The following is a 9398-nucleotide window of genomic DNA, read 5'->3' as shown; positions in this document are numbered from 1 at the left end:
GTGTAAGGAATGGGAAATAATTATATTTTTAAAGGGCCAGACACCCGAAAATGAAACTAGACTTTATGTATTGTAACATAACAATCATTTAACCATTAAATAAACCCAATAGGGCTGTTCTGCCCCAATAAGGGGTAATTATATCTTAGTTGGGATCAAGTACAGGTACTGTTTTATTATTACAGAGAAAAGGGAATCATTCAACCATGAAATAAACCCAATAGGGCTGTTCTGCCCCCAATAAGGGGTAATTATATCTTAGTTGGGATCAAGTACAGGTACTGTTTTATTATTACAGAGAAAAGGGAATCATTTAACCATGAAATAAACCCAATAGGGCTGTTCTGCCCCCAATAAGGGGTAATTATATCTTAGTTGGGATCAAGTACAGGTACTGTTTTATTATTACAGAGAAAAGGGAATCATTTAACCATTAAATAAACCCAATAGGGCTGTTCTGCCCCAATAAGGGGTAATTATATCTTAGTTGGGATCAAGTACAGGTACTGTTTTATTATTACAGAGAAAAGGGAATCATTTAACCATGAAATAAACCCAATAGGGCTGTTCTGCCCCCAATAAGGGGTAATTATATCTTAGTTGGGATCAAGTACAGGTACTGTTTTATTATTACAGAGAAAAGGGAATCATTTAACCATGAAATAAACCCAATAGGATTGTTCTGCCCCCAATAAGGGGTAATTATATCTTAGTTGGGATCAAGTACAGGTACTGTTTTATTATTACAGAGAAAAGGGAATCATTTAACCATGAAATAAACCCAATAGGATTGTTCTGCCCCCAATAAGGGGTAATTATATCTTAGTTGGGATCAAGTACAGGTACTGTTTTATTATTACAGAGAAAAGGGAATCATTTAATCATGAAATAAACCCAATAGGGCTGTTCTGCCCCAATAAGGGGTAATTATATCTTAGTTGGGATCAAGTACAGGTACTGTTTTATTATTACAGAGAAAAGGGAATCATTTAACCATGGGTTTCTGCATAAGGGATCCCATACCTGTACAGTGATTAAAAAACTTTGGGCAATTCTGCAACTAGACTCTGCATTACCCTTTACACAGACGTCACCGCCAGTGGGGGCTTATCAATGGCGTCGCTCACTCAGAGACATGTTAATGATAATCAGATATTATACTGGATATATCCTGATTAATTAGATTTTATTGGTCTACTATTATCACTTTCAACTTATTGCATATGTTGATATTTATTGGGTGGATTGTGATTTAATATGTGTTTTAATATTGATTAAACTCTACGCTATAGTTTGGGTGCAGTGTCGGACTGGCCCACTAGGATACCAGGAAACTCCCGGGGGGCCGAGGTGTCAGTGGGCCCTCCTGCTCCTGCCCATTTGGCCTGTTTCATGGCCATTCCCTATTTCTGAATGGGAAGAGAGAGGGGAAATAGATGGAAGAATAGATGCTAGCGTGTAAATAAAAGGGACTGGGAGAATAAAGAGGTTGGGTGGGGAAAGGAGAGTGGGGCCTAGGGGCTAAGGTTTTCTGGTGGCCCCTGGGGTCCCAGTCCGACACTATTTGGGGGTATATTTAAGGTATTTTGCAGTATATTATGAGTATACTTAAGAGTTTTTTTGACAATATGGAAATTATTAAATGGGAGTTAATTTGGGTATTTTTTAAAAGATGTTTCCTTTTAAACAGATGGGCAGTCAATGCTACCTGCTGATTGGTTGCTATACGTTACTTCACCTGGGCAAACTTAGTGTCTTTTATTACATCACCCCCTTAGTGTGTAACATTATATATATATATATATATATAATGTATGTAATAAATGTATTTATTTATGTATATATATATACATACATGACCATTTTGACCTGCAACATCAAAAGGGGGTGGTGGGCATCATGTTGCCCCGCTGGTTGGGGATCACTGCTCTAAGTGAACAGGTTGACAATCCTTGGTATAAAGGTCGGTAGAAGGAGCCATGGAGGGCCCCTACATGCATGTTCTTGCTATATAATAAGCCTTCCTTCATATGTGCACAATAAAAGAGGTTCCGTGAGTCAGTTGAGGTATTTTTATTTAAGATAAAGTCCCAGTGTGAAAGTCCCAGGTTCTCAATATTCTTCTCCTTCGTTTTCCTCCTCGAACGAGTCAATTCCCACCTCCTCATAATCTTTCTCCAGGGCTGCTAAGTCCTCCCGGGCCTCGGAAAACTCCCCCTCCTCCATGCCCTCGCCCACGTACCAGTGTACAAAGGCGCGCTTGGCGAACATTAAGTCAAACTTGTGATCCAGCCGCGCCCAGGCCTCAGCGATGACGGTGGTGTTACTGAGCATACAGACAGCACGCTGAACCTTGGCCAGATCCCCTCCCGGCACCACGGTGGGGGGCTGGTAATTGATGCCCACCTGAAAAAGGCAAAAATATTAGCAGGATGACAAAAGAAAGAAGCAATATGGAGGAAGAAGGAGTAGGATCATGATAGACATAAGGGTGAGGTGTAGGGGGGTCACATGACTGAGAAGAAAAAGCATAAGAGAAGTATTTTGACCAGGCACCTTGAATCCAGTAGGACACCAATCCACAAACTGAATGGTTCTCTTGGTCTTTATAGAGGCAATGGCCACGTTAACATCTTTGGGAACCACGTCACCGCGATAAAGCATACAGCAGGCCATGTACTTCCCGTGACGGGGGTCACACTTCACCATCTGATTACATGGCTCGAAACAAGCGTTGGTGATATCCGCCACAGACAGCTGCTCATGGTAGGCCTTGTTTGCCGAGATGATAGGGGCGTAGGTGACCAGAGGAAAGTGAATGCGCGGGTAAGGAACCAAGTTGGTTTGGAACTCCGTCAGGTCTACGTTGAGGGCACCATCAAACCTCAAGGAGGCCGTGATGGAGGAGACAATCTGGCTGATGAGCCTGTTCAGCGCCATATAGGTGGGGCGCTCAATGTCCAGGTTTCGATGGCACAGGTCATAAATGGCCTCGTTGTCCACCATGAAGGCACAGTCTGAATGTTCTAGAGTAGTGTGCGTCGTCAGGATGGAGTTGTAGGGTTCCACCACTGCCGTGGAGATACGAGGTGCTGGGTAGATGGCAAACTCCAGCTTGGACTTTTTTCCATAATCCAGGGACAGCCGTTCCATAAGGAGAGAGGTGAAGCCGGAACCGGTTCCGCCTCCGAAACTGTGAAAGACAAGGAAGCCCTGCAGGCTGGAACAGGCATCGGTCTGAAAAAGACAAAAAGACACCGTCTGCTTGTGTAGTTACCCCAATGAGGTCAGATGCCAAATGAGCAGATCTTTGCCCACTTTGGCCACCCATGTGGTTGGCCATATCAGGGTAATTTAGAGAGAACTATATGCTGTCCTCGCCCAACTGGATTTTTAAACCTGCCAATAAATACGTGCTGGATCTTTGGATAGATATCCAGTCCCTTGTCATTCTCAGTATCTTAATTATAATTGACCTGACACCCCTGTAGGGCATTAGCGAGGTCCATTCATCCCAAAGTGCCAGGTCTTAGTGCCCTTTTCAGTAATACAGGTATGGGATCCCTTATCCGTAACCTGTTATCCAGAAAGTTCTGAATTACAGAAAGGCCATCTCCCATAGACTCCATTATAAGAGAATAATTCTAATTTTTAAAAATAATTCCTTTTTCCTTGTAATAATAAAACAGTACCTGTACTTGATCCCAACTAAGATATAATTACCCCTTATTGGGGGCAGAACAGCCCTATTGGGTTTATTTCATGGTTAAATGATTCCCTTTTCTCTGTAATAATAAAACAGTACCTGTACTTGATCCCAACTAAGATATAATTACCCCTTATTGGGGGCAGAACAGCCCTATTGGGTTTATTTCATGGTTAAATGATTCCCTTTTCTCTGTAATAATAAAACAGTACCTGTACTTGATCCCAACTAAGATATAATTACCCCTTATTGGGGCAGAACAGCCCTATTGGGTTTATTTAATGGTTAAATGATTCCCTTTTCTCTGTAATAATAAAACAGTACCTGTACTTGATCCCAACTAAGATATAATTACCCCTTATTGGGGGCAGAACAGCCCTATTGGGTTTATTTCATGGTTAAATGATTCCCTTTTCTCTGTAATAATAAAACAGTACCTGTACTTGATCCCAACTAAGATATAATTACCCCTTATTGGGGGCAGAACAGCCCTATTGGGTTTATTTAATGGTTAAATGATTCCCTTTTCTCTGTAATAATAAAACAGTACCTGTACTTGATCCCAACTAAGATATAATTAGCCCTTATTGGGGGCAGAACAGCCCTATTGGGTTTATTTAATGTTTAAGTGATTTTTAGCAGACTTAAGTTATGGAGATCCAAATTAAGGAAAGACCCCTTATCCAGAAAACCCCAGGTCCCGAGCATTCTGGATAACAGGTCCCATACCAGTGCTATTCTCTGTGCCCGCTGGGTCTCTCACCTGCTTTCGTATCTGATCCAGCACAAGGTCGATGATTTCCTTGCCAATAGTGTAGTGTCCTCGGGCGTAATTATTGGCCGCATCCTCCTTGCTTGTGATAAAATGTTCCGGGTGAAACAGGTGTCGGTATTCGCCAACCCGGATCTCATCTAGGGAATGAGATGAATTATGAGTAAGTGGATGTGACCTGATGTATAAACAGGACTTTGATTCAGTTGTGAATATCCACAATTCAGCAGGAACAGCCCCCTAAGTTTGCCCATAGCCTGTACAGAGAGATACCATAAAACTATGGCACATAGGGATTCCCCTGTACTAAGCACAATTCAGCAGGAACAGCCCCCTAAGTTTGCTCATAGTCTGTACAGAGAGATACCATAAAACTATGGCACATAGGGATTCCCCTGTACTAAGCACAATTCAGCAGGAACAGCCCCCTAAGTTTGCTCATAGCCTGTACAGAGAGATACCATAAAACTATGGCAGCATAGGGATTCCCCTGTACTAAGCCCAATTCAGCAGGAACAGCCCCCTAAGTTTGCTCATAGCCTGTACAGAGAGATACCATAAAACTATGGCACATAGGGATTCCCCTGTACTAAGTACAATTCAGCAGGAACAGCCCCCTAAGTTTGCTCATAGCCTGTACAGAGAGATACCATAAAACTATGGCACATAGGGATTCCCCTGTACTAAGCACAATTCAGCAGGAACAGCCCCCTAAGTTTGCTCATAGCCTGTACAGAGAGATACCATAAAACTATGGCACATAGGGAGTCCCCTGTACTAAGTACAATTCAGCAGGAACAGCCCCCTAAGTTTGCTCATAGCCTGTACAGAGAGATACCATAAAACTATGGCACATAGGGATTCCCCTGTACTAAGCACAATTCAGCAGGAACAGCCCCCTAAGTTTGCTCATAGCCTGTACAGAGAGATACCATAAAACTATGGCACATAGGGAGTCCCCTGTACTAAGTACAATTCAGCAGGAACAGCCCCCTAAGTTTGCTCATAGCCTGTACAGAGAGATACCATAAAACTATGGCACATAGGGATTCCCCTGTACTAAGCACAATTCAGCAGGAACAGCCCCCTAAGTTTGCTCATAGCCTGTACAGAGAGATACCATAAAACTATGGCACATAGGGATTCCCCTGTACTAAGCCCAATTCAGCAGGAACAGCCCCCTAAGTTTGCTCATAGCCTGTACAGAGAGATACCATAAAACTATGGCACATAGGGATTCCCCTGTACTAAGCACAATTCAGCAGGAACAGCCCCCTAAGTTTGCTCATAGCCTGTACAGAGAGATACCATAAAACTATGGCAGCATAAGGATTCCCCTGTACTAAGCACAATTCAGCAGGAACAGCCCCCTAAGTTTGCTCATAGCCTGTACAGAGAGATACCATAAAACTATGGCACATAGGGATTCCCCTGTACTAAGCACAATTCAGCAGGAACAGCCCCCTAATTTGCTCATAGCCTGTACAGAGAGATACCATAAAACTATGGCACATAGGGATTCCCCTGTACTAAGCACAATTCAGCAGGAACAGCCCCCTAAGTTTGCCCATAGCCTGTACAGAGAGATACCATAAAACTATGGCACATAGGGATTCCCCTGTACTAAGCACAATTCAGCAGGAACAGCCCCCTAAGTTTGCTCATAGTCTGTACAGAGAGATACCATAAAACTATGGCACATAGGGATTCCCCTGTACTAAGCACAATTCAGCAGGAACAGCCCCCTAAGTTTGCCCATAGCCTGTACAGAGAGATACCATAAAACTATGGCACATAGGGATTCCCCTGTACTAAGCACAATTCAGCAGGAACAGCCCCCTAAGTTTGCCCATAGCCTGTACAGAGAGATACCATAAAACTATGGCACATAGGGATTCCCCTGTACTAAGCACAATTCAGCAGGAACAGCCCCCTAATTTGCTCATAGCCTGTTAATTAGAGAAATGTATTTTCATAACAATGAAAAGACCCCTTGCAGATAAAGTCAACAGCCAAAAAGTCACAAGGTGCAGGTAGGAAAGGATTTTATTTTTAAGCACTTTTCTTGTATTGTTATTGTATGTTTTTTGTTTGTAAAAGAAAATTCCGACAGGGGTCCTGGAATACTGACATCTCCCACTGGGAAGTAAGGTACAAAGAAAAGCCAAATGGCATTGTATTCATATTATATGTATGCCATCATACTTCCCAGCCTTACTGTGCCTCACCAGTAGAAATGGGGTTATTCCAGCCCTGGTCAGGTTCCAACCTACCTGCCACTGTGGTCTCTAAATCCACCAGAATGGCCCGGGGGACATGCTTCCCATTGCTGCTCTCGCTGAAGAACGTAGTAAAGGAGTCGGCGGAGCTGCCCACCTTCGACTGATCCGAAAGAATCCCGTCCGGTTGGATGCCATGCTCCAGGCAGAAGAGTTCCCAGCATGCATTGCCAATCTGAAGGCCGGCTTGGCCAATGTGCACGGAAATGCACTCCCTCTGCAGGGAAACAAACGTAAAGTGTAAAACTACAGTTCCCACCATTGGAATATAATCACTCTAGGGGTGCCCTAACTGTAATATACAGTATATAATGCAACTGGCAGGTCTGGACTGGGGTTCAACTGGACCCTGGCACACAAAGGCACAAACAGCCCCCCCTAGCCCAATAAATAGTGACTGTCTGTGGCACCTTACAGCCCCCCTGGCATTCCCAGTACCCAGAGGCACAAACAGCCCCCCCCCCCCCAGCCCAATAAATAGTGACTGTCTGTGGCACCTTACAGCCCCCCTGGCATTCCCAGTACCCAGAGGCACAAACAGCCCCCCCCAGCCCAATAAATAGTGACTGTCTGTGGCACCTTACAGCCCCCCCGGCATTCCCAGTACCCAGAGGCACAAACAGCCCCCCCAGCCCAATAAATAGTGACTGTCTGTGGCACCTTACAGCCCCCCTGGCATTCCCAGTACCCAGAGGTACAAACAGCCCCCCAGCCCAATAAATAGTGACTGTCTGTGGCACCTTACAGCCCCCCTGGCATTCCCAGTACCAAGAGCCACAAACAGCCCCCCCAGCCCAATAAATAGTGACTGTCTGTGGCACCTTACAGCCCCCCAGGCATTCCCAGTACCCAGAGGCACAAACAGCCCCCCCATCCCAATAAATAGTGACTGTCTATGGCATATTACAGCAGCCCCTCTGGCATTTGACAGAACCCACAGTTTGCCAGTCTGGGCCTGGCAACTGGGGTGTCAGGACCCACTGCCTCTCACTTTATATAAAGTACCTGGGTTATCATTACCCATTGACTCTCTCTGTAGGGGATGGACATTAATGGCGCCGGCCCAGTCTTACATAATAGGCAGAATTTATAAAAAGAATATATGTTGCCCCCCACACTGGCCAGGTTTTCTCTGGGTGCTACATCCGTATGGATAAAACTGGCCACAGCCTGAGATAGGTACCTGATTGTCAGCTAAACTGCTACAGTGACTGATGTGTAAGCGCTATATAAAGTATGGCGGCGCACTACACAGGTACTGACCCCCACTTAGGGCAAGATGGACATGGGAGAGTTAGTTTAGGGGCTGGATATAATTTGGCATAGGGCCCTGGGAAGCCAGCAGTGCTACGCCTTAAAAGTAATCAATGTTGGCAAACTTACCTCTGGGCTTTTATTCTCCTTTAAAGGCAAAGCTAAGCATGAATGTTAGTGCTCACCCCCCCCCCCCACAGCCCCCCAAAATGGTACCTTCCAGTTCTTCCTATGCCCTGCATATGTAACACAATTCATAGGTCTGATCTCCCACCCAACCCCCTACCCGCCCCCCCACCCCCAGTCCCACAGTCACATTGCACCCCTGGGTGCTGGCATAAAACCTAATCCCAGGGATCACTGGTGCCGCCAACCCTCCTCCCCCCCAGCCATAACCTACTGATTTGCTTCTGATCCCCCACATCCTGGACAGAGAAGGGGTCTCCTATTCTCTCCAATACCCCGGCGGGAGCAGAGAGGATGGGTCCTGTGGCCGAATGGGACGGGCTATGGGGGGGGGGGGGCAACACAGATTTGGTTTCAAGTCTCAGAGCTATAAACAGCCACCAGTTAAATGACAAGAGCATGTTAACTCTCTCACACACACACACAGGATCCCCTGCTGGGCCAATATACCCTACTTATAGGGCTGAGTTATACAGGGGACTCTGAGTATCACTCATGTATTATAAGGGATAATGTACCCCCTACTGTAAATGATAAGGATATTAGCAGTCACTGAGGGGTTCTGTGCCCCCCATATAAAGGCACAAGGCTGCAGGCTGAGTTATACAGGGAACTCTGAGTATCACTCATGTATTATAAGGGATAATGTACCCCCTACTGTAAATGATAAGGATATTAGCAGTCACTGAGGGGTTCTGTGCCCCCCATATAAAGGCACAAGGCTGCAGGCTGAGTTATACAGGGAACTCTGAGTATCACTCATGTATTATAAGGGATAATGTACCCCCTACTGTAAATGATAAGGATATTAGCAGTCACTGAGGGGTTCTGTGCCCCCCATATAAAGGCACAAGGCTGCAGGCTGAGTTATACAGGGAACTCTGAGTATCACTCATGTATTATAAGGGATAATGTACCCCCTACTGTAAATGATAAGGATATTAGCAGTCACTGAGGGGTTCTGTACCCATATAAAGGCACAAGGCTGCAGGCTGAGTTATACAGGGAACTCTGAGTATCACTCATGTATTATAAGGGATAATGTACATAACTGTGTAGATTGCAGAAGCCATAGCAGCCCATATATAGGTTCTACTCTCCTGTTGATATCTATAGGGAATCCCAGCTTCCACCCATCTTATGTAGAACAGATTTGGGCAAACAACAGAGGCCTTCTCACTATACCGTCTATTTAGATGTT

The 9398-nt window shown here is 45.0% G+C and overlaps 1 protein-coding gene across 1 annotated transcript; it reads right to left on the bottom strand.

Annotated features, from left to right (window-relative positions):
* Positions 1-2057: 2057 nt before the first annotated feature.
* tuba8 (tubulin alpha 8) lies at positions 2058-8500 on the bottom strand. Its single transcript, NM_001097330.1, has 5 exons — positions 8412-8500; positions 6752-6974; positions 4470-4618; positions 2557-3237; positions 2058-2406 (listed from the first exon to the last, which is right to left on the bottom strand). The coding sequence occupies exons 1-5, from the start codon at positions 8433-8435 to the stop codon at positions 2113-2115; spliced, it is 1371 nt and encodes a 456-aa protein (NP_001090799.1). The 5' UTR covers positions 8436-8500; the 3' UTR covers positions 2058-2112.
* Between the last annotated feature and the right edge of the window lie 898 nt (positions 8501-9398).

Source organism: Xenopus tropicalis, chromosome 3 (genome assembly GCF_000004195.4).
Source record: "Xenopus tropicalis strain Nigerian chromosome 3, UCB_Xtro_10.0, whole genome shotgun sequence".
Lineage (NCBI taxonomy): Eukaryota > Metazoa > Chordata > Amphibia > Anura > Pipidae > Xenopus > Xenopus tropicalis.
Note: the sequence above shows the minus strand (reverse complement) of the source record. Positions and strands in the feature narration are given on the sequence as shown.